The sequence below is a fragment of the Haliaeetus leucocephalus genome, unplaced genomic scaffold, assembly GCF_000737465.1.
Source record: "Haliaeetus leucocephalus isolate CR32 unplaced genomic scaffold, Haliaeetus_leucocephalus-4.0 Scaffold657, whole genome shotgun sequence".
Taxonomy (NCBI): domain Eukaryota; kingdom Metazoa; phylum Chordata; class Aves; order Accipitriformes; family Accipitridae; genus Haliaeetus; species Haliaeetus leucocephalus.
The window spans coordinates 1,239,881-1,267,772 of NW_010973093.1; the positions used below are offsets into that span (position 1 = coordinate 1,239,881).

Consider the following 27,892-nt stretch of genomic DNA (forward strand, 5'->3'; position numbering starts at 1 on the left):
AACCCTTTGTAGATTGGGCTGCAGGGCATAGGACTGCATGAGGGGAGGACTAGCCATGCCTTCAGCCACTTCACAGCCTCAGCCTGTAGAGACAACACAGCCACAGAGTCGCACTTTTTATGTTTATTGCATGCAGAAGAATGACCCAACTGAAAAACACTCTGTCTCTCCCCCCCTTTCTGGGCATAACCACATCTAACCTACTGCCAGTGGAATTCTTGCAATCGACCCCCCTTTGCTGTCACAGCAGCACCCGGGGGACCACAGGGACCCCTGTGTGTCAGGCCCTTATATGCTCACGATCACACTTTCTTCCTCGCACAGCCAAGCTGCATTGGGAAGCAAATAGCTAAGATAGAAGAGTATGCAGCCCTAAATGCTAGATGCTCCATTCCTGTGATCGCTGCTGCCTCCGTGGGGAGAAGTGTTTTGAAGGGATGAACTCCTGAAGGAACCAGATCCAGTACATGCCTGAATCCATTCAATGCCTGAACCGTGAGAGCTTGGGGGAACGGCTCGCCTGGTGGTACCGCTGATACCCCTCCGATGCGGCTGGGAGCAGCAGGAGGCTGCCCAGCGAATCCTTCTGGCAGAGGGCCATGGCCTCCTTGTAATTTATCTTCTCTTTAGTGATAGGGTAAATGAGATCTTTCTCATAGTTGGACTCATCCTGGAGCCTATTGGCCAGGTCGCCTGTTATCATCCCTGTCTGGGCAGCTTCCAGCACGGGGATGCGACCAGTTTTCTTAGGATCGATGAGCCCTCCAGTTAGATGCTGGACCTCCAGGTAGGGGAAAGCACTGTCCTTGGTCATCCATCCCTTCTGAACTGCTTCCCCCACAGACAGCCTACGCTTGGTCACCGGGTCCTCAATCCCTGTGAAAGCTTTCTGGGCATTGAGCAGTCTCTGCATGTAGGTCCTGTCAATCAGCCCCCTCTCGATCGCCTTATGGACTGAGAACCGGTCCCGAGAAATTAGGTCTATGATGCCTCCTGTGGCAGCCTGGGCTTCCAAGAGCTTCTGAGCCGTCATGGGATCAAGCAGCTTCTTTGCAACAGCAGTCTTGATGTTGTACTTGGTGTCAGTGGTGGTGTCATACACCCCGGCAATGGGGGATGTGTCATCACAGAAGCCCTTCTGCGAGGCTGGGGGGAAGAAGCTTTGGGTTTGGGGGGTGGTGGGTGATGAGAGTGGGGATTTGGAGATGATGGAGCCAATAGAGAGGGATGGGGGAGGCTTGGTTTCCCCAGCCACCAGCAAGGCAAATTCAGAGATGGGAATCTTGCCATCCCGGTACAGCTGGTATTCTTCCTTTGTGATCCTCCTCAGCCTTAGCGCATCATCGATGGAGTACTGCTTCCCACTTTTCTTGTCAAGGAGAACTGAGACTTCCCCGTTTGGGCCCAGGGTGGTGACTTCCTCCCAGTCACACTCCAGCTCTTGCAGCTGGATGTACTGGCCTCTGTCTATGATACCTCTCTTATAGGCCTCGTAAGGGGACATATCCTTCCCTGTCTCAGGGTCTAAGATAGAGATCTTGGTGGAAAGGTTTGTCTCTCTCATCTGGGTCTCATGATTGATTTCTTCCCGGTTGACCCTTGACTGGAGATCTCGAATGAACCTCTCTTTGTTGTAGATCTGGTCCTTCTCCCTAAGGATGTCTGCCTCCAGCAGGGAAAACTCATGTTCCAGCTGCTTCTTCTTCTGCCTGTCATTCTCAGTCCGTTGGTTGAGCAGTTTGGACTCCTCCCGAAGGAAGAGGACTTTCTGCTGCTTCTGCCTCTCCAGGTCCCGCAGTTCACTCTCCAAGTTGGCTCTCTCCTGGATGGCCAGGTTCCTGGCTTTCTGCAGCTCTGTCTCTTCACGAGCCCATGTCCTCTTCATGCCTTCAGCTCTCTCAATCTTATCCCTGAGCCGCCGTACCTCCTCTTCTGCCTTTTGCTTGGCTCCTCTCTCCCTGTTCAGCAGCTCCCAGATGCGTGCACGTTCACTCTCCAGCGCTCTGTCCTTTTCCACTCGAATCACCTCCTTGTAGATGGTCTTCTCCTGGGATTTTGTTTTCTGCAGAACATCAACTTGCATCTGCAGGTTCTTGCATTCTCTCTGCAAGTTCAGCACCTCCATCTTCTCACGGTCCAGCTCCAAGCGCAGGTTGCTGGCAGACTGTTCGAGGACTGGATCCTTCTCCAACTTGACCACTTCTTCCATAATGATCTTTTCTTGCACAGGGGCTGGGCTCTCCTCCAGCTCCTTTATTCTCAATGTAATTTGTCTCATCTCCTTCTCCAGAGCAAGTCTCTTACTTCGATCCTCCTGAAAGTTGAGCAACTTCTCTTGCTCTTCCACCAACGCACGAACCTGCTGCACGTCACGTTCCAGACGACGCCTGTTGCTCACCTCTTCGTCCAGACTCCGGCTCAGCCTGTTGTGCTCATCTCGGAGCTTTGGATCTTTTTGAGTCAGTATCACCTCTTGAACAACTACCTTTTCCTCTGGCTTTCGCCTCTCCAGTAGCATGTATTTATTCTGCAAGTCATAGATTGCGTCCTCTGCAGCTCTCCTCTTTTGAGACATATTGCGCACCTCTTGACGGAGACGGTCAGCTTCTTTTTCCAGGAGTGGATCATTCTCATATCGGATGACTTCCTTGTTGACCAGCTTGGTTTCCACCTTGGATCTCTCCCTCTTCCATTCATCCCTTTCACCCTGCAGCCTAATGAGCAGCTCTTGGGTCCTGCCGTTAGTGTTCACTAGTTCATTGAGCTGTTGTTTCAGCCTGTCAATTTCTCTAAGAATCTCTGGACTCTTCTCATGTTTCACCACCTCCTCTATAACTTCTTTAAGCTCCACCACTGGTTTCTGTGACCGGAGGACATTGAGCTCTGCTAAGGCCTCTTCCACTTCACTGTCAATCTTTGTCCTTTTCAGAGTAACTTCCTGCAGCTCCCTTTTCAGGTGTGCAATTTGTCTCTCCGTTTCAGGATCCACCAAGAAAATCTCATTGACCCTCTCTTTAACCTCTACCCTTGGTTTTTGCTTCTCTGCAATACTGTACTGGCTCTGCAGCTCTCCCAGCTCACCTGTAAGCATCAAGTTTTTGCTCCTCTCTTCCTCAATCAGAGTTTTAAGCTTGGAAGACTCTCGCAATAACTCTGGGTCCTGCTCTACCTGCTTCACCTCCTTAACAATAATTTTGGGTTCTGCTGTTTCAATTAGTCTTTCCACCTCCTCAATCTTGTTCTTCACTTTCACTATCGCTTCTTCTGCAGACTTCCTCTTGAAGGATTCCTCATCGATTTGTAGCTGTAGGGTCCTAACAGACTTCACCATTTCTGGGTTTTTCTCCAGTTTGATCAGCTCCTTCACCACCACTTTCTCTCGGATATTGGGCTGCTTTCGCTCCAGCATGTGCAGCTCTCTCTTATGCTGCTCAAGTTCAGAAGCAGCAGCCAAGCTTTCCTCCTGGAGACGTTTGATCTCCTGACGAAGACTGGCTGCTTGGCTATCCAGGCTTGGATCTTTCTCAATTTTTGTGATCTCTTTGGTAAGGAGCTGGGCAGGTATGACCTTTTTCTCACTCTCCATCTGGGCAAGCTTCCGGCTCATCACTTCAATGTCTTCTTGGAGGCTCTGCCTCTTTTTGCCTTCCTCTTCAATCTGCTGTGCCATCTTAGACAGGTTGCTCTCCATCTGTGGGTCTCTGTAATATTCTATCACCTCCTTTTCTTCCACTCTTTCAATGGGCTTCTGAGTTTTCAACATTAGCAGCTTGTTTCTGTGTTCTTCCAGGTCCTCTTCAATCTTGGCCACTTTCCTCCTTTCCTCCTCCAGCTGCGATTTCAGCCCCTCAGATTCCCTGCTTGTTTTGGCTTTGTTTTCAGATTGCTGCATTTGCTCATGTACAGCTTCAACATCTTCATGCACTTCCTTCTGCAAGGGAAAAACAAAAAAAGAAATTAAAAAAAAAAAAAGGCAGCAAAACAAAGTTACTCTTTGAATCTGTTGCAGAGGTCTTTTCCATAACAAGGCATGGTAGGAGACAGAACTGGTACAGAATCCTCAGGGAGCCTCCAAATAAGGCTGTTCGTAAATGGCAAATGAGGACATATTCCCACCATCTCAAGCAACTGACTTGGTGTGTCTTCTGCTTGTCATGGAGGTGCTGCAGCAGCCCACAAAGGTGCTTGGTGCTGCCTTGTTGAATCTGCAGCTGAAGGAGGGTAACATGGCCAGTCCCCACTGTGCAGCTGGTTCACATCACAGAGTGCCCCAGTTTAATCTCTCGTCCTTCCTGACCACACTGACAAGTCACGCAGACCAGAGACCTTTCCTACAGATGAATCAAGCCCTAGAAAGGCATAGAAGTCCTATTGCTTTGAAGTGTTGCAAGACAGTTGAGCACCAAATTCCAGCCACATCCATGGACAAATCTGAAATTCTCAGTCTGTGAACGTTGATTAGATATAGCTGAGAACAGGACTTAAGAGTCCTAATCTTTTTTCCTAGCATAAACTACAGCTTCAGTAAAGCATTGAGGGCCCAGAGAGGTGATGAAAGTCACAACCTAAGATCAGTGTCAGTGAAACTGTGGTTACTCGTGGTCTTTTCTCACAGGAGTTTCCATTCCTGTCCTTCCTCACACCTGGATGTGGAGATCTGGGGAGCGGTGGGGGATCCCAGGCTGAGCAGATTGCTGACAGCTTTGGAAAGATCATTTCAACCCCCAGTCTAGAGTACCCCAATCTTGCCATGACCTGTTAGCTGGTACCTTCTCAACAATCTTCTTTGCAAACTCCAGCCGGCTCAGCTGCTGCTTATTTTCTGCTGCCAGCTCCATGTAGAGCTTGGTTACATCATTTTCCTGAAAAAGAAGCAGCGGTGAAAGCCTTGTCCCCCTCACCTTGACACAGGTCTGTTGGATGGCATGCTCTCCCACCCCTCCTTTCACCTGGATGCACTTGGTGTACTGCACTATTCCAGGGATTAGTGTCTTCACATCTGACTTTCTAGAAACACAGAGAGTCTAAGGACTCATGTAGGAGATCCTGTCCCCTTTATCTGAATGCCTGTTAGATACCTGCTAGCCTACTCAGGGTCCAGACTTTCAAATTCACTTTGGGCCATACATGGATGTTGGCAAATAGCCCAAGGTGATACAGGAGAACTGAGGTGTAACTGGGAAGAGCACACAGGAGCTCTGGCTCAGTCTCGTCCCCACACACCTACCCTGTAGGCTTTATCTGCATACACAATATGGCAAGGAGGCATCATCAGCAATCTCAGCCAAAGGTACCAGACACACCCCTAATTCTGGATCTCACATGCTGGCCCCATAGACAAAGAGATCCCTGATGACATTTGTCCTTGGGTTTAGGACCATGATCAACTGTAGCTGTAAGAGTGGATTAAGGCCTTGCAGAGGACATGGGGCTTGGGTAAGGAGCTAGACAATGGTTTCCATGCCTTCATCTTAACATTTTACCTGGGCCTGGATGCTTTCTTGTAGGGGGGTCACACGCAGCCTCTTTGCAGCAAAGTCAGTCAGGGTAGGGTCCAGAGAAGAGCTGTATTTGCCTGCTTGGAGTTCATAGTCCTGTTCAGAGCAGAAACAGAAGAATCAGTTGGGATCTCTTGAGTGAGATGCTAAGGGAGTGCTACATGGGAAAACCCAGCCATACATTGAGCGTGGACTGCACGTTCCGGGATAGTCTGACCACTGCGTTCTTCTCAGGCTCCTTGCTTTCAATCTCCTCCACCAGCCTCTGCAGGAGACACATGACGTTAAGAACAGGTTGAAATGCAGCAACCCAGTAATACTCTTGCAGCCAAGAGCAGTAGCTCAGCCTAGTACTGGAGGGAATGGTGCAAACAGGAAGAAGTTTAGGAAAAGTCTCCAGGGCTTTAGAGGATCTCAGCAGCACTCTCACTTGCCTAGGAGCTGCCACACTGATTTATCATGTATGAGGTAAATACCAGCCCACACAGAGACCTCCACATCTCATCAATTGAGCTAGTCAGCTTAGGATCTGCTCAAGGAGAGAAAGTTGCAGGACCCAGATGCAACATCTCAGCCCAAGGTGCAATCTTTCAGGATCTAGATGTGTCCTTTTCATGGAGAGGATATCAGCCTGGGGGTGACTAGCACAGATGAGGACACCAGCACTGTAGATGAATGCAGTGGGGCAAGATACATCATCTGTGGGCTGCAATCCATTGTCTCCTTGTTCTAGTTCATTCACTGTGACAGGTGGAGCACACAACTAGGAACTGGTAAACAGTATGCAAAATAGTACCAACAAGTACAGTCCCCCATCCCTGTAAGGTTACAGGTTATAGCACTTGTCCTGGAACACACCTTCTGTGCCTGCAGCTTGTAATTGATCTGGCTTGGCCCATCAGTGGTCTTCACTTGGTGCTTGGGTACGTTGTTCATCCAGAACATCAGGTTCTCATTGGAGTTTTGGAACTGCTGGTAGGTGAGACTGATATTTCTGAGGGTCTTCTCTCTGCACAGCACAAAGGTGAACAGGAACATTAAGGGGAAGGGCAAAGATTCATGTGCAAGTTCCTAAAAAGACACTATGGTGAGAATGTCACTGCAACAAACACCATGATAACAAAAACAAGGGCGTGACAACTGATCCCTGAGTGGGGAGCACAATTCTGTGCTCATCAGGTTTGCTACTGCAGCATGAACACAGCTTGGGAGATGAGAGAAGGAAAAAGGCAGGCAACCAGCAGCAATGCCTGTGAGAAGTGTTAAGCACCAGAGTCTCTCTGGGTAGGGTCAATGGGTCAGGCAGAGGCCAGCATTCAGCTACTTAAGACTGCCTTCTCACAGCTATCTGGAAGCTCAAAGCCTGTGCTGCGCAGTGGAAGGTGGCAACTACACAGCAGGACAGACCTGGTCCCCAGTATTACAGCAGTGTGGTCAGGATCAGGGTCCTGCAGTGAAGAACATACTCTTGGGACTCTGACAGACGCTGGTCCGTGCTAGCTAAGAGAAAGCTATGACTACAGGAGTGGAGAAGGCACCACAGCTCCTCACCGCTGATCCAGCTGGTCCGCAACGGCATGATAGCGATCATTGAGGAGCTGCACCTCCCGCTTCTGCCGGGGCAGGTCAGGGCAGTACTCCTGGAAGTTGTTCTGCACAGCACTGCAGCTGTGCTCAGCATCCTTGAGCCCCCGGTTCAGCTTCAGCACACAGTCCTCTTGGGCCACCAGGTCCCGCTTCATCTTCTGCAAGGGAAAAAAAGACACCTCCAGGTCTGTACCAGTCAACGAATCAACCAGAAATACCCTCCTTAACCATGCAGTACTTGGGGGCTAGTCAGGTTCTCCAAGACAGACACGCAACGTGGAAGAGAGAGAACAGTGAGACTTAGTAAAGAAAGTGGGTTGAATGGTGCATGGAGCAGAAAGGAGAAGTTTTGGGGAAGGCAAAAAAGGGTCAGCGTGAGTCAAGGGTGAGAGCTAATGATGGGGCAGGGAGATTGGCAGCAAGAAAGAGCAGGGATGGGTGTGTGGCAGAGCAACAGAGTTTAGAACAGATGCTAAGAGGTTCATCGTATATTTTAGGGACCCCAAAGGTACCCTGGGAGGGACAGAGCTTTTTGCTAGCTAGTCAGTGCAGGTCAGCCTGCAACACTAACGTAAAGCCTTCAAAGAACAAGTCTTTAGAAAGGCTTAATCGCTGGTGCCTTGGAGTGCTCAAGTAAGCAAAGTCCAGCTCTCCCCACCATTGCTACCCGAGAGATCTCCCTTCCCTAGCAAAGAGCCTGATGTTCTCCTACCTGCAGATCATTGGCCCGATTCTGCAGGGCATTGGGGGATGCAGGAATGATGCTATCCTGAGCCAGCTTGGCCTCAAACGTGCTGATGATCTTGTCTGCGTTCTCAATCTGAGTCTCCAGGTTCAGGGCAGCCTTAGCCCTTGGGAAGGGAAAAATGGCAGGATGAGGTTAGCTACAGAAGACCCCATTTTTCTCCTTTTCTCTCTGATTTTGCATGTTTAAACTCATTTAACATCAGAGCTTCTGCAGCATGTCAGAGAACAAGCAATATGCACTCACAACCCTGTCATGCTGCCCAGAAGTTAGATATATTGCTTTTCACCACACACAGCGGAGCTGGAACACATATCCGTTGTGGTGGACTTTCCACAGTGTGGGGATCTGACCACAGATTCCATACGGGAACTCCTTCAGAGGTGCCTTTGATGATGGATGGGAGGTTTCCAGCCTGCACTGGGCTGGATGGACCTCAACCAATGCCCATACAGACTAAAAGCATTTTCTCTCATGATTCTGTGTTGGCACCTCTGTGCAAGGACTTCCTCCCCTCATCCCCATCAGGCCTTGCCATCATCACTCACTTCTCATTGTACAGGCTGGAGAGCATATTGACATCACTGTATTTGCTCCTGAGGGCATTCAACGTGACAGGGAGCTGGGAAGCCGAGGTGCTGGTGGGTTTCTTGGAAAGGTAGGTCTCACACTCCTTCTGCAAGGCATCCTTGGCTGCCCCCAGGTTCTCAAGTTTCTTTGTTGTTTCCTGGCACAGCAGACGGGAGCAGAGTCACCCAACACAGTCATAACAGTGTTGTTGCAAAAAGTTGTCTCCCTCAGGGGTGGATTTTGCTGTGGGGCTAAGGGTGCGGTAGCCCTCTCATAAGGTGTTGGCCCTTGGGGCACAGCCCCATCCAGACTGTGGCTGTCTGGCAATGGCAGGGTGTGGGAAAGAGACCCAAACAAAGGTGGAAGAAGCCTATCTGCCTGAGCCCCTCCTTCTGCCAGGGCTGGATAAATACCCACAGATGAAGATATAACAAGCTGAATTACTACAGACCCAGACTTTATCCCAGAGGAAAGGAAGGGGGCTCCAGGGCACTGCCTCTTTTCCTGTCCCCTTCACATCTACCAGTCTGTACTCCTCATCAGGTGAGCCAAAGCTGGTCATTGGATTAATTCCCTCTATCCTGTTGTCTTTTATGCTACAGACTTGAGAGTGAAGGGTGACAGCATCCTTATGACAAGGTTGAGGACTCCCCAAGACGGGCACCTGGTCCACAGCTCTGAAATGAACGGACCATCTTGCTGCAGACCTGAGCCAAGGGAAGAGCCTGCATTTCTCTAGGGTTTGGCTTAATCTGTCCCATTTCAAGGGCTCAGGCCAGCCTGAAACCCTTGCAACTGCACCACAGGTTTCTCCTTCGAAGTACCAGCTGTCATCTCCTGTGTAATTCCTATGTCAGTTCTGTTTTGGGCCAAGGACACAATGCTACCAAACTCACCCACTCCAACCCGCCCGCAGCAGCACCCACCTGCTGGTGTTTGATCCTCCTGGCAAGGTCATCCGTGGGGTCACTGTAGTGCACTGGAGATCTCACTCGGTTCAAGATCTCTTTCTCTACCTGAACCAGGTCCTTGCCAATGTGATCCAGGCTACTGAGAAGCTGATCAGCTTGGGGATCATCCTGGACTACAGGGGAGCTCCTGGACAAAGCTGCAGTGAGACACAGCTTAGGTTAAGCCCCATTTCTCAAATGCCGTCCCAGTCTTGGTGCACAGCCCTTTCCCCGAGCTCTCCCATATGTGGTCCCTACAGCTCCAACTCGCTCTCATGACAGCCCTGCGACAAAGCTCTGCCCTTTGTGTTTTGCAGCTCTGAAGCATGCAGGCTTCTTCTGAGCATGGGGTTTTGATGCAACCATTAACAAGTCAGTTAACATTTCTAATCTGCAGAGCATCATGCACATGTGTGTGCCTATCCATGGCAAAGGCTTAGGAAAACGGTTTTAGCTTTGCCCCAGCCAGCCAGAGCTCAGGTCCAAAGGAAAGACAGAGACAGACACATGCTGTCATGTAGACACATCCCTGCTCTGCTTTGCCGAGAGCTTTTGAACTGCCGCTGTGGGAGTAACACAGCTAGCCAGGGGTCGGGATTTAGCCATGGCTGCCTGCTTATTCCACAGCCCCCAGCTAGGGAAGAGAACTGCAAGGGACCCAGATCACAAAGAAGGTTTAATTAAGGCTTCTGGATAGGCACATCCCCCTGCAACCCTAAATACCCTGCAACTGTTCATGGAGCTGGAGGTCAATCTCAGAGGTTTAAGAAGGGCAATGGAGATTATAACTGAATTGCCCGAGATCACACGGTGAGTCCTTGGCAGCACTAGGTCAGGTTATCCCACTGGCTGCTCTTTTCCAGAGAGCAGAAGGCATCCTCACGCTGACCCGCAGGTACCTCTGCTTGCCAGAGTGGGTGCTCTGCTTCCAGCCACATCTGGGAGCTCTGCAAGGGAGGTGCATGGGCTTGCTCTGGAGAGGGCTTGACTAACCAGCTGACGTACCCTGTTGGCTGGGTGGAACCTGCTCCTTCTGGCTTCGTCTCAGGGTGCTCTGAACTGCCGCTCGCTTCTGCTTCACCGTGTTCAGTTCCCCTTCCAGCCTGTGAGCAGAGAGGAGCATCATCAGCCAGCGGGATGGGAAACTGCTGCACTGAGCAAGTCATGACAGAGCCCAGCCTCGGAGCAGCTTCGTGCCTCTGCTGGGGAGGGTGTTCCCAAAGGCAGGGGAAGGCTGGGAGCCTGCAGCCTGTTGTAACTCAGAGATGTCCCTTAGGAAAGGGGACAGCAGCAAAAGCAGCTAGTTGATTTGAGCAGCTGATTTCTCCCAACGGAGCCAGTGTTTCCAACTCTCAGCAGAAGCTATTAAAGCTGGAAATTTATTTCATGTCACTTGCAGAGCTTTGCAGCTTCGCAGGAAGCAAGTACAAGTAGCTGCTTCTGTGGCTGCTGCACTAGAAATGCCAAGTCTCGTTTGTAAGGATGGTTCCCTTCTAACAAAACTAGAGCTAGGATCAGCAGGAGCTGGAAGGACCAAGAAAATCTCCAGGTGAGAGAAGACTGATGGAACCAGGAAGAGGGGCCTTTGAAGGACCAGGCTAGTTCACATCCCTGCTATGGCTGCTCCAACTAAACACCGTGCTCTAAAACCAGCAAGTTCCAGCTTGCTGGCTGTTTTCAGACGAGGGCTGTCCCTGTGTGGGACCAGGACATACCTCCACGCAGAGGGACTGAATGGTGGAACAGGCTGGGAAATAAAACAAAGACAAATATTTCGCGTGTAGGAAGGAAAGCAAACACCAGGAAATGAAACAAGCTGTCAGATGTGGCCTGAAAAGGGCAAGAGTTTTCCGGGCAACACCTGCAGAGATGTTATCCAGGAGGATGTTGCAAACTTTTGCTTTTCTGTTTTAAAACACACATGAAACCCATAAATCCAGAGGATTCAGTAGTCTGGGACATGTGAGGAGGGGTATGCACTCAGGAAGAGCAGCACAATGAAGTAATCACACCTGTGTGACTGGAGACCCAAGCTCCCATCACAACAGGCATGCCCAAGTAACTCTGAATCTGGGCTGTGGGCCTTTCCACAGCACTTGAGCAGCACCTATTTATCCAAGCACTCAGGGACATGATTAAAAAGGTAATGCTGAAGCTCCCTGCACCACAACCCCATCCTGTGGGAACCACAGAAGCTGAATGAACAAGCAACCAGGCAGTAGACTACACTGTGGTTCAAGAAACATTTCTCAGTCTCCAGCTGGGGCTGGCTGAGAAGAGATGCCACAGATAACTCTGTCCTGTTTGGCAAGTCCCAAGCTCCAGGCTGATTCTGCAATGAATTTAGTCAAACCTATGCGAGTCACATGTTTGGGTGAAGAAATCAAGCCTGACTGCCAGAAAACTCTTTGACAGCAAGGTCCATGCAGCATGCAGAGCTGTTGAGGAATGGCAGAAACCTAGACGAGATACTTGGGTGCAGAGAACAATCCCTCTCCAGGAGGGATTTTGTGCTAGACAGTCAAGAGGTCTGTTCCCAGCTGCTATTTCTCTGCAGTTGAGGCAGTCAGGCTGGCTATGACCTAAGAGCAGGTCTGAACATCTCTCTGGGTCAGGGTCTCCCCTGCAGACTCACCTATTGACCTTGTCTATAGACTCAGGGTCTGGTGGAGGGATGGAGAAGCAAGCAGAAGGTGCCTCCTGGACCACACCAGTGCTGCTCTGCACCACCCACATCTCCGGGTTGCTGTTGTCCTTCAGAGTGTACTTGTCACCTCTGGTCAGCTGCACCTGGGACAAAGACACAAAACCCAGTGAAAGGCTTGGCTTCCCAGCACTAGGTCAGTTCTGCCCATCATGGAGCCAAGATCTAGAACAACCAAATAAGAATCCAGTTGCCTGCCTCTTCTGAGGGTACTGTTAGTCAAGCCCTCACCTCCCCAGCATCCCAGTCACAGAGGGTCTCCAAGGTAAGGGTCTGAGAGGGACACATCCTGCGCAGTTTCAGTGGGCTGATCTCTTTGCTCCTTCTCTTCAGGTCAGTGATGCTCTTCTCTGCCTGCTTCACCACCTTCTCTTCATTCTAGACAAAACAGGGAAGACAAGTGGTTGTGACCAGGCTTGGATGAGAAGGAAGGGGAGAGTCACACTACAGTAGGTATGCTGGGGCCAGTTGTCCATCCTTGTGTGGCCACTGCTGGGGTGGAGTCAGGAGTTTCGCCATTCTTGACCCTTCCATGTCCCTTCCTCCCCTTTTCATTATCAATGCTCTCCTTGGTTTCCCTCGCTCACAGCAGATCTGCCCTTGAAGGCACAGCCCGAGTTAACCTTAGGTGATCCCACACTGTCATATTAAATCTCCTGGAGAAGTTTTTCTTCTCAGAAATGGAACAGAGACCTGCCAAGAGGTGGCTGCATTCCAGTGTCAGAAGGTGCCAAGATCCCAGCACCTCTTGGGGGCAAAATGTGTTGCATGCATGGGAAGATACCGTGTTGAACGTGTCCCCTCCCTCTCTCCCAGGCAAACGTTCCTTTCCTATCTGCATCTCACCCCTGAGGTCAGATTTCTTTATTCCCTCCCTTGCCTTTGGCTCATGAGAGCGCTGAGGAGATGGGAGGACCTTTCTCCACTGCCCTGATGCCAGCAGCTCACACTCTCTGTGGGCCCTCTAATCCAAGTGTCTCAAGTTTAGGACAACGCGCAGCTCCTCCCTGTGATTCTCTACTCTGATGGTGACCTGAGGCCTGGCTGTGTGTCACTGATGGAGATAAATGTCTTCCCAGGGGTCAGTGCCCCACAGCAGCAGTGTCCACAGCACAGTATTGCCATGGGCTTCCCCCTCCCTAGCACAGAGCTGGGATGAGCTGTCCGGGTAGGATTATCTACCCACCTCTTCCCCTTCCCCACTGTTATTTACTGGGGAGGTTGTAACATTTGGTCTGCCCCTTAGGTCTGGCTAGTGCCACCATCCCTGAAGACCTCACCTCCAGCTGAAGCAGCAGATCTGACACCACCCCAGGGCTGTCTTTGTTGAACTTGCTGTATTTGGTGTCCAGGTCAGAGTTCATCTCCTTGAGAGAGCGGCTCACAGCCTCAGCATCATCCTGGAACTGGAGGGGTGGGTAGGAAAACAGTCACAGAGATGGGAGGATATTACTATCTCCAAGTCCAGTGGGGTCTCTCAGTTCCCAGTGTCTCTCCCACACCCTATTTGGGGCTCACAAGGCCCTACAGACCACCCTCAGAGTGCATCCTTGGACAAGGACCCTCCATCACCTGAGCCACAGGCAAATAATCCCAATCAACAGACAACTCCCAAGTGATGACAGCGAACAAATCCTCCCCTACCCCTCTTCTCCAAGCCAGCACACTAACGCAACAGGGCTGATGAGACAAGCTGGGAGCCAGTCCTTCACTGTAGCACTAAAGGACTGTGTTTTGAGGGGTGTTTCCCCAAAATACCCTGACTAGGTGCAAGCAAAGGATCTCCCATCCTCATCCTTTTGCTGTCTCTCTTCCCAGATTGCCCACTCAGGCCTGACCCTGCAGCCCTATGACCCATGCTCTCCTCATTACTTTTTACCTTCTTATAGCTCTCCACGCTTTTCAGTTGACTCTCCTGGCAAATACAGAGATTCAGAAAATTCTGCCACTCGTTCTTCAAGGCTTCCTGGTGAGCCTGTGGTGGGACAAAGCACAACTCAGTGGGCTCCAGCTAGTCCTACCTCCTCCACCACTGGTCTCCTTTCTCCAGAAGTCCCAGAGATCAGACTAAGAGTAAAGACTGCTGTTGAGCAGAGAAAAAGCTATGCCCAGGCATTGCCAGATGCTGAGCCTGAGCAAGGACACTGCTCGACAAGGACCTGGCTCATACAGTGCAGCCACCATTTCTCAAGGGGTCTCAGCTCCAGTGGAGGAGACCCCCCTTTCCCTACCTGGATAGGCTTGACAGCTGGGTGCTTTAGCTCAATCATCCTATCCCCATCATCCTGAAGATGGTTCACAAACTCTTCCTGGCTGAGCAGTTCATTGGACTTGAAATCCTGAAGGGGAAGAGAAACTTCATGGACGTGGGAGCATGCAGGGAGCAGAGAGTGGTCTCCTGGGGCACCAAACCCCATGTAGCAGAGAAAAGGCTCCCAAAGCACAGACATCCTTGTTTGTTTGTTTGTTTTTAAAAAGAGAAGGGGCTAGGCAAAGCTAAAACAAATTAGACACGCTTGGGCCTCAGAAAGCATCAGGGCATTCATTCAAAGAGCATTTTCCTAAGCAATTATCCCTCTCTTTCCTGGTCCCAGCATATAGCAGTCACTGGGTGTTGTACTTTGGATGTTGAGGCTGACATGACGCTGAGCCTTCCCCTCCGCTCTGACCATGGACATCTCATCAACAGCTCTCTGATGTATGATCCCATGTGCCAGCTCAGGGGACAGGAGGGGACACACAGAGTGGCTCATCCTTAACTCCAGCATGCACCCAGAGCGTCTCTTCTGCCTCTGTTTCTGTGCCCAGCACTATAAGGCTGCCCTGGGAAAGCACCAGGCTCAGGGCTGGTGGTCGATGTCTAGGAGGCTGTGATCCACTCTGGAAATCTCGCACATTGGGCTTGGCCAGCCTGTGAGAGCCAGGACATGCTACCATCCCCCAAGAGCTCACCTCGTACTCCCGACGCACGCTCTGGACGTCCATCATTTGGTCACTCCAGTCCTGCTTCAGGATCCTGGTCTGCTGGTCCGTCAGGTAGCCCAGCTCCTTGGTGCAGCCCTGGAGATGGTTGTACAGGCTGCCCAGGCTCTGCCCTCGCCAGACGGAGGCTTTCTGCCCATGCACACAGGAGAGAAACAGTGTTGGTGCTCAGGCTGAGGATCCCCTTTCCCGTCCTCCTCCTCCTCCCCAGGACCCCACTCGCATTGCACATCCACCAGGAGATTCCCAGAGACCTTGGTGAGACATCTGCCGCCCGCTTGCTCTTATCTGATGGGGCTGCCGTTCCCTTTCCCTCCTTCACAGACAGGATATGTTTGTCTAACCAGAATCTCGGGTGTGGGCTGGTGCCTCAGGCAGTCTGAGAGCTGTCCCAGCTCTGCTATATTTCTCACAAATGCCATTCTTCAGCATTAACTTCTACGGGCCCAGCTGGCTAAACCCAGGACCTTCCTGGCCACCTCCTTTGCTCCTGCTGCTCATTTCCTCTCTGGAGCCCTTGTTAGGGAGCAGTGCAAGCCTCAACATTTGCAATCCTGATTTGGAACAGCGTGTGGGCTGGGACAGGGATTCCTGCTGCCGCATCTGTAAGCCCATGCTCACAGACACACAGGCAACTCCAGATCAACAATCCATGAAGAGGAGAGACACAGATCTCACCCGCAGCATTGCCCTGAGGGCAGTGAGCATGGTCTCAATTTACACCCATTCCAAGGTGGGGAGGAAATGAGGAAAGATGAGGGACATGACTTCACTGTGCAAGACCAAAGGCAGCTCCTGCCCTGAGCTGGCCATTCCCTGTCCATCAGGGATGGTGTTACTCTGCTGTATGACCCCATCTGTCCAGAAAACCACCAAGAAGCTTACCAGCAAGTCCTTGTACTGGCTTTTTAAGTCTGCCACATCCTGGGTTACAACACAGCCAAGACCAAGGGAAAAAAACCAAAAAAACAAACAGAAAAAATCCGTTACCAAAACATGTGGTAGATGCTGATGAGCTGATTTAAGGAAAGTGGCTTTAGAAACCATTCAGGAACCACCTCTGTGGCCCTTGCATGGCTTGATCTGTCCAAGCTCATGTCTCCCCACGTCCTCTGCAGAACAAGGGTGGAAATTCACCATGCAGAGAAACAGATGGGACATGCAGCCAGACAGCGAGCAGAGCCCGCAGGATCCTGAATGAAGCCGACAGGAGCAAGCAGGGGATGGAGGGTGCCTTACCCCAGAGCGGAGGTTCTTGATCTGGAGGCCATAAGCTTCAATCTCCTTCTGGAAGATGTTGTGCTCAGCTATTTGCTTTTCCAGCTCTGACATGCCGGGGCCGTACTGTCCTGCATTGACTTGTTTCTATGCAAAAGGAGTTAGGCAGAGACTAAAGCAAAAGACTTTATTTCAGGGAGAAACCCCAGTTGTACTGTCAGGGTATGAAAAGATCTGAGATCTGATGCCAGTCCAGGAAGAAAGGAAGGTATCTTGCTGTTTACTGTGAGTGCTGTTGGTTGCCATTCCCCCAGCCATACACAGGGGCCAAGATAACCAGGCCATAAAACCCTGGTGTACCAACCTAAGCTGAATCAGCCACCCTTCCTATGGTGATATGCAGTGGATGGACACAGTTACCATCTAACTTCCAAGGGAATCCAAGTTGACTCCAAACTGGGCACTGCACATACCCAAGACCTTGCAGCGTGAAACCCTAGGATGTAAGGTTGTAAAGTCCTTGAAGACATCACCTTCTCCATCTTCTCATCCCACAGCAGGGCATCTCTACCTAATCCCCCTCCAATAGCTCTTAATCTGAAGGGGTCAATCAAGAGGGTCCTCCAGAGGATTTTAAGAGGTGAGAGGAGAGTCCTCTTCCTACTCAGAGTTACTTCCACCACCCCCAATGTCCCTGCATGATGCTGAGCACACGATGGCTGGCAGAGACCTACGGGCAACAGCGGACATTATCTGCCCTTCTAGGTGTTGGGAGATACATCTAAAACCAGCTGCTGTTACCATCTTTTGGTCCAGGATCCTGGCCCAGTCTACCCTGGGCCCCACATCAGGGATGTTGAGTTGTTCGTAGAGGGCTCGGTACTCTGCACACAGCTGCGTCATGCGGTCATGGAGCTGCTGGATGCTGCCAAGGAGAAAAGGCATATGTGTCTGTGTCATTTTGGAGGGGGGAGAACCAAAGTGAGGTTTGTGAAGCCTAGATTTCACTCTAAGACCCAGGCTACTTTGTTGTCCCTTTGTGACACTGGCCTCCTTCAGCAGTGGAGGCACTTGTCCTGGTGCTCTCCATCTCCAGGCATGTCTCAGGAACTACAACCCAGAAGAAAGCTGCAAGGAGAACAGGACTGTCCCTTCCCAGCTAGGAAACAACTATTCCCTCCCAATTTCCACACAGAAGGGCTGGAGAGCAAAGGGGAGCAAAGCACCAGAGGCCAAATGAAGTAGTTCTCCCATTCAAACACCCAACTCCGCTTGCCTGAATGAAAGGCATTCTTTTTAGGAAAGGCAGAGGAAAAGGGGATTTGCCCTGGGAGTGGGGCCACATTTTAGCTCTACATTTTTACAAGAACTCCCAAATAAGACTGGGTGATCACTCTGGCAGCAACCCTACACACCACTATCTTTACAATATATTGGCAGAAGCCCTGAAAGTGTGAAACTCTACCTCTCATGGCAACAACTGGAGCTCCGTCTAGATCTTAGGGGGGTTGCCAATTGCTTGGTGCCCCCACCACACTAGTCCTCCCACTATACTTACTCTTTCTCTATCTCAGTAGCCTGAGGGTGTTTCAGCTTCTTGGCACGGTCCACGTCCAGAAAGAGGTCCTTCAGCAGAGTCTCCGCTTCCTTCAGATTCCTGGCATTCTCTGGCTGGAACTCAAAAGCCTTGTTCTTCTGGTGATTGCTGGCATCCTGGAGACAAGGGAAGACAGAGAAAAAAAGCCTGGTTGGACCACACAGACCTCACAACATTCTCCTTAGCCACCTCAGACGGCCTGGATGCTTAACACACTGATGACAGAGGAACCCTGGTGCAAGGGTACAGCTAGGGACCGTATGCCCCACCAAGCTGCCTGCTCCAGCATCTCTCCCACCCAGGGGACCAGTGTGGGTCAGGCTGGCTGCCTGCCTCTGGGATTGCTGGGAGGCACAGGACTATGCTGCTGCAGGTGAGACAGCCTTGGCTGTGGGAAGCATGAGGCACTGAGCAGAAAGCATGGAGGCTGGAATTTGGGAGGCCCTGGTATGCAGCCCCAGGGGCTGGGAGTCTCTGTGGGGTGCTCTGTTCCTCCCCAGCCTTGAGTCAGCTCCCAAACCTGCACCAGCAAGCTGATGCAGAGAGCAGACACCTGACCTGTTATCCTAGACACTGCATTTCTAGGCAAAGCCTTTCACCTTCCCACCACCCTCTGCCACAATTCACCTGCTTGAGTCTGGACTGTGTCTCCAGGATGTCCTTCTCAACCTGGTCAGCATTCATCTGCATGCGCGAGATGAGCACAGCCAGCTCATTTGTTGAGGACCTGAGAGAGGGAACAGCAAAGCAGATTGGGTGGGTGAAGGCAATTCTCACACTCTTCATCACTGCCCAGGACCTGACACAGGTGTGGTTCTTCAGGCCATTCCCCCTTGTCCTCCTGGTCTCCAAAGAAAGAGTCTAAGCTGTGGCCAAGGGCACAGATGCACACAAGCGGTCAATGCCTGGCTGTTGCTTTCTGCCAAGTGAAGGTAAGAGGTGATGTGTTCAGGGAGAGTGGGAGGTGACTTTTTGCACACCATGCAGCTCATCTGAGCAACTCCTTGCCGCAGGACACTGCAGATGCTCAGAAGTTCACGTGGATTCAAAAAGCATTGGAGGAACCAAAAAAAAAAAAAAAAAAGAAAGAAAAAAAATTCGCTCTAGGGCTCCCAAATGCACCGAAACCACATCTGGTTTGGGAAGACCCAAAGCCACAGACAGTTGGAGGCCAGGATAACATCCTGCAGAAGCAGCACAACATGCTTGCCCTGTTTGGAGGCACTTCCCTGGGTGTCTGCCCTTGGCTGCTGATAGAGGTGGGCGAGATGGCTTTTCACCTGACCCAGAACTGCCATCCTGTGGTCTTGTTTCATGCAAAGTTCTCTGCAGTTCAGCCCACTGAGATACTGGAGGGCCCAGTGCCACCCCAGGACTGGGCTGCAGTGGACAAGGACTTGCTACGTGGACTACAAGCCCCTCTGGGCACTGTGTAGGCTGTTGCAGTCATGCTACTTTCAGGGCTTGGGGACAAATTTCCCAAGGCCATAGCACAACTACCAGTCCTCCTCACCCCAGTGAAGATTCACTGAAGGTCCCCATCAGACCATTCACTATTGTGTCTCACCTCAGTGCCATCACACAGCTGATGGATACCATCACAGCCCTTATTCCAACACTGCTACTGTGAATGAGTGCCAAGAGCCCTGCCGAAACAGCTGGATCCAGAGCCTGCAGCAAGGCATGGGATGGTTCCCAAACCTCCCTGCAGACAAGGAAGCATAAGCCTTGGTGCTACCTTTGTCCCCGTGTCCTGTTGTATCTAACAGCATCTGCCCTTGAGGACAGTGCCGGCCCTACCCTCCAGGCAGGGAGAGTGCAGCGCTGCCAGAATGTGGGCAAGCAGAGGCGGGAGGGTGTGGACCGATAGTATCATCCAGGGACTCGAGCCCTTGGACGGCTGCTGACGGGACAAAGTTCAGCAGAGGCTCAGCTTGGCTGTGTGCCGACTCTGGGGTCTGAGACCAGAAGGAAAGAGTTTGAGCAGTGACAATGGGACATTGCACTGGGGTCAGTGGAAGGGGGGGACACTTCTTCAGGGCTGGTTGGTACCTCTTTGGTGGAGAAGAAGGTAGGAAAAAGGTGATGTCCTGCAGCAGAGCCACCCACATCTGCTCTCCAGCCATGTGGTTTCCTTCCTAGCCCCTGACTACAGCAAAGTACAGGGGGAAGTGGTTCCCTTAATGGCTCTGTCAGTGCTCCAGCTCCTCATCGTGGCTCCAGCTATTCCACAGTTCATACCAAAGGCTAGAGCAGATGCTGGGATGTTCATTTATTACAGCCCCAAGTGACTGTAAAGTGCCAGTGAGTGTTATGGTCACCCCAAGCCAAGCACTCAGATGCCACAGACAGAGCTTGTGTTTCAAGTCAGCTCAGTCCACACTGACTGCAGCAGAGCCCATGTAACTCTGAAGAAGGCGCAGCCCTGGCGCTCCTGCTCACAGCATCCTCCTGTCCCCTTTCTCTGACTCCTCCCTTGGTTTTGATTTCCCAAGAGGGTGGTGTGGGCCTGCGACATAGAACCTCTCAGCTCCCTCGGGGGCTTTGGGTTGGCAGCATCTCCTGGCCATGCCTCAGCTTCCCTGCCTGCAAAATGCATGCCAGCAAAGTAAACGGGGGACTGCTGTGCTCTGGCAGTGCCCTCTTCTACAAGGTCTAGTTCCAGGGATTATGGAGCCAAAGACCCCAAGCAGGGCATTCCCCATCATCATCAAAGCATCACTGCCTGCTACAACCTGTCTTTTATATCCTGCTAAACACCCCTCCTACCCCATCTGTGCCCCATGGATGCCTTCCCTGGGGTAAGCCGCAGTCCTCAGGCAGATGAACAGTGGCCCCAAGACCCAGCACAACGGGGTGGACGGCAGCAGCGCAGAGTCAGGACTTGGTCCCCGTGAGCCTGAGTGTGCACAGCAGGCTGGAAGCTCTAGGAGGTCCCCCCTTCCCAGGAGGTTACACAATCTCCAACTCATCCCCCGACACGCCTGGAATGAGGTGGTGTCCCATGAGCAAATACTTGAGCACCACCCAGATTTCCTGCCCGGGCTCTCTGCGTAGGGAGGAGAGAGTGAGTCACGGGCTGGCCGCCATCCCAGGGGATGGACGCCTCTCCCCATGTGCTGGGGGGAGTCCGTCCACCCCGAAAGGTCTGGCTGAATTCAGTTCCTGCCCGGGAAGAGCGTGAATGGGGTGTCCAGTTTGAGCCCCGTTGTGATGTGACTGGAGATACCTTTGTGCCACTCCAAGAGGGGAGAAGTGAGGATGTCCAATAAAAACCTGCTTATTTCTGGTGGCACCCCCTTCATGGCTGAAGGAAACATGGGGACACCCCATGTCTTGGTTCACAAGGCTGGACACACAAATCAGCTTTGTTTAGGTCAAGCCAAAACAAAACTATGGACCGAAGAGACCTCAGCAACCTCCTGGTCACAGGGACTCAGCCTTGCCCATCCCCACGCTGCACGACCTTTGCACTGCACCGAGCACCTGAGGTTAGAAACAAGGATGCTGTTGCAAACAACCTGATCTTCAGGGAAGAACTCATGCCTCCTGGAAAACATCGTCTCTGGAGCAAGGGGGGTCTCCCCTGTGTGTCCTGGAGTGGAGAGCCAGGAGGTCTCCATGCCAGCCAAGGGAGGAAGCCTGGCAGAGCAGGAGACTGAGACCTTGTAGCCAGCAGCCACGCTGGAAGTGGCTCTCCAGCCCTGCAAGCAGCTGGACCACTTCAGAGTCCGCAGAGGAGTAGTCTGGATGTTTGACGAGCACTGAAGCCAGGTAGGGGATATCCTGGCAGGAGAGGGGTGTCTACAGGGACCAGAGTAAGGCCTGATACACAAGCAGAGAAGCCATCTGTCCTCAGCTGAGCCTTCCACCCTCAGTCAAGGTGGGACCGATGCTGAGGAACTCACTTGGTCCATGCACGTTTAGAGAAGTGCCCAAACCACCACAGACCCTCCCATCCCAACCACGGACAGTGCCGAGAGGAGCACGAGCTTCTCCCGTCAATGCCAACAGCCATCCACACAGCCTGCAGTGACATGGATGCATCACGGTCCTCCCTCAGGGCTGTCCCTCCTGCCCCTGGGCAGAAGCCCTCACTCAACAAGAGCTGACCACAGCGGGGCCCCACGTTTCAGGGTGAACGTGCTGACGCTTGGGCTGCAGAGAGACAGCCTGGCATCGGGTGGGATACGAGGAGCCACGAGCTTGCCTGCGCTCACACTGGGCATCCCTCAGCCTCCCAGGGCTCGGGTCCGATTCTGCACACAGTGGGTGCATACAGCTGCAGCCCCGGGCTGGCCAAGATGGCTGAGGGCAAGGCTCGGCAGAGCTCCTCCTGCTCAAGAGCCAGGGCAGGTCTCCTCCCTGGGCTATCTCATGCCTAGCAGAGACAGAGCACTATTATTATCATCATTATTAATTGGTTCATTTCTCATACCACTTTCTGCCTCCTAGACAGTCCAACTGCATGCAAGGGACAGTGTCTCTTAGCAGGAGCAGGACTGTCCCCTGCTCCCGGTCACTCCTGGCAGAGCACTTTTGGGCAGGACCACAGCACCCACCCATTTCAGTCCCTGGCCCCCTCTGTCCCTTCCTTCCAGGGGACTTTGCTTTATGGCCACAAGGCAGACCCCAAAGCCGGGTCTGTTCTCCCCGACACGTGGAAGACCTCGAACGCTCTGATCTGCCAGCCCAAGCTGCTCACAGCAGACCACCAACAACCCCCTGCCAGTGCTGGGTTAGTCCCCTGAGCCCATGCCTGTCCCCCCAGGGCCACGCTGCTCTAGACTGATCGGGGAGAAGCAGGAGGAGGCAGTGGCAGAAGCAGCAATCCCAGGAGGCGATTAAACCAGGAGATGATTTGCCATCCACCTCCAAAACCACCCACAGCCTTTGTCAAGATCACACCCAGGCAGCCTGTCCAGCCAGATCTGATTCAATTCCACCTTCTCATGAGTTTTCCCTTCCAGCCCCACAATGTGCCTCCTCCTAGAGCAGGGCACAGCGAGGATGCTCCTCAGGGACAAACCTGCGCTTGCTACTGCCTCCCTGGGATGCACCCACCACGCAGACACAGCAAAGGGCCCTGAGAGCTGGGATGCTCAACACTATGGTCCCAAGGACCAAGGTGACACACCTCTCTAGGGGTCTGTGCCAGCAGTGGTACCCGCTAGTTGTGAACACCCAGAGGCAGGGAACCTCAACTGCTGCAAGGTTCTGGCCTTAGGGCCACCAACAGCAGCTATGGGCAACCAACATTTTCTCGGGGCCATCTGCAGAGCGTGTGCTGATGGCTGCTCCTGCAACAACTCATTCACCTTCATTTTCTCAGCTAATATGGGTGCTGACCAAGCCCCAGGCCATGGCTGAACAAATTAGCCTTTGTCTGATGGTTGGTGCCTCCTAAAACAAGCACAACTAGCTCAGTAACTGCCACACTTCTGGCTTCAGCCTCCATCCTGCACAGGGAAGCGGTGTGAGGTCTCGCCAGGATGCAACTCCAGTTATCCCGAGAGGCTTACACTGGGGGAGAACCTAGCCCAGACCCTCCTGCAGTGCTGCAGCGAGCTGTCCCAGGAAGCCTCATGAGAAATCCCCAGCCCAGGTTTGGAAGCTGAAGAGGTGGATGGATTGCATTAGCAAGACTAAAAAACAGAGGCTGACACAGCTCCAGGGGGTTCTGGGGAAGTGTCTCACTGCAGTCAGGTCCCGACAAAGACTTGGTGTTCAGAGAGCCCCCAAACCTGTCCTTGAGATGAGTTTGTGAGTGCTCAGCTCCACTGAGGCAGAAGCTCCCTATGGGAGGGGGCCAGCTCCCCACATCCACACGGGGAAGCCACGGCCTTTGTGGGGGCCACCTTCTTGCCAGGTCCCGCTGCCCTGCCCAGCAGCACTGGGCCATCACCCTCCACAGTGGCTGTTTGCTAACGTTGGGTTTGGCCCCCATAAATGACGCAGCGCAGTGCCAGCACCGTGTTGCGTCCACCCAGGCGTCTGTACACACACCATCCCAGGCTGCTGGTGGTGGTGGTCCCAAAAGATGGGGCCAGCACTCCTTTCTCCCTGCAGGTCATCTCCTCCTTAGAACAAACCCCTCTGCAATTTCCTCAGCCTCTAACCCTGGCTGGGGATAGGGATTCCCACAGAATCAGTCCTCTAACACTATGAAGTGCAAAGTTGCTGAGGGAGGTGGAAAATAACCCTGAGTTAGCAACTGCAGCTGAAGGGAGGGATGAGTGCTCTCTCTGCTGGAGCACCCCCTCCCAGAGGACACCCTGGCTCCTAGGGAAGCATCCTGGTCCCATCACACATCTTGCTCCCCAGAGCTTAGGGAGTCTCTTCAGAGGGGACGTGGCTGTCAGATCCTTTTGGAGCTGCCTCAGACAGGCCTGAAAGAGGCAACCTCAGCTCTTCGACCTGCAGAGACCCAGCCTGTCACCAGGATGGATTAGAGCAGTTACCAGCAAACCCACTCCTCCCCCATCTTAACCACCTGAGCAGCACCAAACTGAGCATCCTCCTCCAGGGATCCCAGGTCCCAGGGCACCATCACACCAACTTCACACAACCAGCGAGTCCTGGGATCTCAAATCCAGGCTGGTATCTGCTTCACCATCAAGCAGGTCTTGCTCCACCCAAGCAAAGAGGGTGCGTTTATTCTCCCTACTCCTACGTGCCCAAAAGGGGCTTTGCACCTCCCCGCTCAATTAACACAGCTCTGAGCACTTCAGGCACTGCACATCCCAAAGGCTGCACAGATACTTCTGGGTTGGAGCACAAAGCCCAGGACAACAGCTAGGGCAGCACATCTTGGCATCAGCTCCCAGCAAACCTCAACTTTCCGGCTGCTCCACAAAGAGGGATAGTTTTTAGGGTGGCTTAGGAGACATTGAGTACTCTTCCCTTATCTTCCCCCAGGGTCCACAGGACAGCATAGAGAGAGGAGAGGAGTTGCACTTACTTGCTAGGCTTGACAGGGGAACCTCTGTTGGGGGAACTTCTGCTCGGGGAGCCTTTGCCCACCCCCTTGAACATGTTGGCGAGATCCTAGCTGGTCTCCCGGAGTCTGCAAAGTCGTCGTGGGTGCTGGCTCTCTGCTCTGGTCTGTTGGGATGGAATGACAAGACTCAGCGAGGGAAGGTTGGCGGCACGCTAAAGAGCAGTTTCTGGGAGGCTCCTCCCCAAATGCAGGTGAGCAGCAGCAGAGATGGAGGCACATATGAAAAAATGACTTGAAAAACCAGTTTGGGGTGGAAAGAGCAGAGCCCCAGAGGGAGAACGGGAGACCTCGCCCTGGCTTGGAGAGTGTTTTGGCACACACAGCCACAACTGTGCAGCAGTTTCCCAACGGAGTGGCAGAGAGCATAGCCTTTGCAGGGAGGAAAAGTCTGCAAACGCGACTTCGAGGGAGTACACTGCGACTACTGAAACACACTTTGAAGCATCTTCTTGCATTAGCTGTTTAAAATGCTAGAGAATTAGCAGAAGCCCTACAGCCCCAAGAGTTTTCCAAGGCAGCAGCAGCAGTTTGGGAACCACCAATTCCCAGAACTTGATGTTATTTTGCAGTTCAGTAAGCTTTTGGCCCAGACTTAGCACAAGGTGGCCCTAGGTCCCAGCAAAACACTGAGGGCTCATGGCAGAATGAAGGTCAGCAGCTCCAGCGCAGCATCACAGGAGCCTCAGTCAGAGGGATTCAGGCTCTGGGACAAACTCGGGTACCAAAGCCTCAGAGACCTGGGTCAGAAGCTTTACCTAGACACCCTGTCTATGCGAGATCTTAAAGCAGGCTTTGCCTCTGGGCAGCTCTTTCCCCTGTGGAGCAAATGTTCAGAGTCCCATCTGGTTCCCAGTACAGCCCAACAACACCCTGGCATCTCCGTGGCTCCTAGGGATGCCCATCCAGGCTGTGCTGCATGGTGGGGCTGCCCAGCCCCACAGCTCTCCTAAGCCATAGCAAGGGCTAGCTGCTGTCTACATCCTGTTGGTTTCATATAAAGCAGAGTTCAAAGTTCCCCACAAACCAGGAACCCCGTGTTTCAGGCTTATCCGGCACAGATCCCACAACAACATGGGAATCTTATCCAGTGCAGGACCAGGGAGGGAGGGCAGAGGATGGAGGAGGATGTGGACAGGAGCGGATGGTGACCACAGCCCCTACGTAAGCACCAGCCACCCGTGATACTACCACAGGTTTGTGGCTGTTCTTCCTCATTTCTTGTGGCCTGAGGACAGCCCGTGGCCAGAGACAAAGGCCTACGGTCCCTCGTCACTTCCTGGGTGATATCTTTGTCCTCTTTAAATTGGCACAGAACAAATCACACTTGTCTCAGGAGAGAGGGAAAGATGTGTGTGGGACAAGACTCCTTTGCAAGGTGCTTGCTTTCTGCTATGGTTTTGCTCTTCTACAAGCTGCAAAGCCCTACCTCTTCATGGGGCTATCATAGCTTGGGCCCTGCTTCTCACACCAGGATCTCAGAAGAATGAAGACAGGAGGTGTCCCCAGCTCAAAGCACTGGGAGGCAGCTAGTGTGGACCTTAGGAGGAGGGGTGACCTCTCCTCTAAGGGGTCTGGAGTTAACCGAGACCTGCTTCAGGGCCTGTCTTTGCTGTGTGGAGGTCTAGAGACAGGATGGAAAGCAGTTGCTGAGATATCACCCCTTTGCCATTAACATCCAGTTGACCAATGACAGCAATGATGCTCTTTGAATGGAGCTGCTGGAGGGCCCCAGGGAGGAGAAACCAGTGCAGCACATCAGCTGTAGACCACAGGACCAGACCCTGCTGCATTTGCATTCAAAGGCTTAAAGCATGCTGAAACCTTGCCAAGGACAAGAGTTAAGAGCATCTGAGGCCAAGTAGACCTCAGTTTGTACCCACGCAAAACAGGAGCATGCAGGAGCCCACAGTCACACAGGACAACCCCTTCTCTGCAGGGCTGTTTGCACAAGCCAGGAGAAGATCAATCCTCTGTGAATTCAAAGGAAACTAAATTGAACAAGATCGACTGCCTGTAATCCCCTGGAAGACAGCATGCTCACACGTGGAGGAAGTTCTAAAAATTAACACAAAGAGTAAACCAGGCACATACCAACACACCCCCCACCCCGGACAACCTGCTTCCCAAGCTATCCATCACCCACAGCCTGGAGCCGAGGGCTGGAGCTTCTCCCTTGCAAAGCTTTAAAACAGCACTTTCCTCTCCTCTGTTTAACAAGACAGAGGTGTGATCCTTCCCCTGGCCAAGTCCCCACCTGGCAAGGATCCCTTGGAAAGACAGAGCATTTCAAAAGCTGATACTCTTTGATCTCGCCTCTGTGCACACACAGACACACGCTCTGGCAGGCAGTGGCAACCTCCGTGCCGTACGCAGACGGGACAGATAAACACGGGGCTAATCTCAGGGCTGATGCGAGAAGAGGCAGCGTGCTTGGCAGAGGAGAACCTGTCCGCTCGCAGAGAGTGCGAGACACAGGCTAGGGCACTGGGCCAGATCCTGCCTGGTTTTGAGCCCTGGTCCAGGAGTGATACCAAACATCCAGCCTGCCTCACTGCAGCAAAGGGACCTGCCTCGTCCTTGCTCAGGCAGACATGGTGGGAGGAGAAGAAGCAGAGCCAGCGTGCTCATCCCACACAGAGCCCATGCGAGAGGGCAGCTCTTTGCTGCCTGCTCACCTGCCTGAGAAGCAGGACTCACCCAGCCCTCAGCAAAGCCCCAGGGGGTCTGTCACCATCCCAGCCTCAGGAAACAAGGGTTGGAGGGGGAAGCTGGAGGTAGAGCCAAAGACGGCAGGTCTTGCCAGCCCACCACCCCTGCCACCACATCCAGCCCAGAGCAAGTTTCTGCTGCAGTCCAACGCATGCTGCGAAGGGAGGGATGCTCTCTCTGCCTGCTGCCAGCCCAGCCTCTCCCATGCTGCGATGACCACCACGACCTGTGCAGGTGAAGGGGATGTTGCTGCAAGAATCCTCAGGGGAACACTTGCAACCAGCACGGCTTGCTTCAGCCCAGGTCACTTCCAGATCCTCAGCGGGTTTTGT

General features: G+C 52.6%; 1 protein-coding gene across 1 annotated transcript; it reads right to left on the reverse strand.

Annotated features, from left to right (window-relative positions):
- Window positions 1–468: 468 nt before the first annotated feature.
- On the reverse strand, window positions 469–27,639 carry EVPL (envoplakin). Its single transcript, XM_010579352.1, has 23 exons — window positions 27,527–27,639; window positions 24,813–24,955; window positions 18,479–18,578; window positions 17,813–17,967; window positions 17,056–17,179; window positions 16,276–16,401; window positions 15,922–15,960; window positions 15,007–15,168; window positions 14,286–14,393; window positions 13,934–14,029; window positions 13,335–13,460; window positions 12,286–12,432; window positions 11,986–12,140; window positions 10,356–10,453; window positions 9,327–9,508; window positions 8,379–8,557; window positions 7,798–7,936; window positions 7,050–7,243; window positions 6,357–6,507; window positions 5,680–5,763; window positions 5,484–5,594; window positions 4,770–4,862; window positions 469–3,931 (listed from the first exon to the last, which is right to left on the reverse strand). Exons 2-23 carry the CDS (start codon window positions 24,884–24,886, stop codon window positions 482–484), a joined length of 6,093 nt encoding a protein of 2,030 aa, XP_010577654.1. The 5' UTR covers window positions 24,887–24,955; window positions 27,527–27,639; the 3' UTR covers window positions 469–481.
- Between the last annotated feature and the right edge of the window lie 253 nt (window positions 27,640–27,892).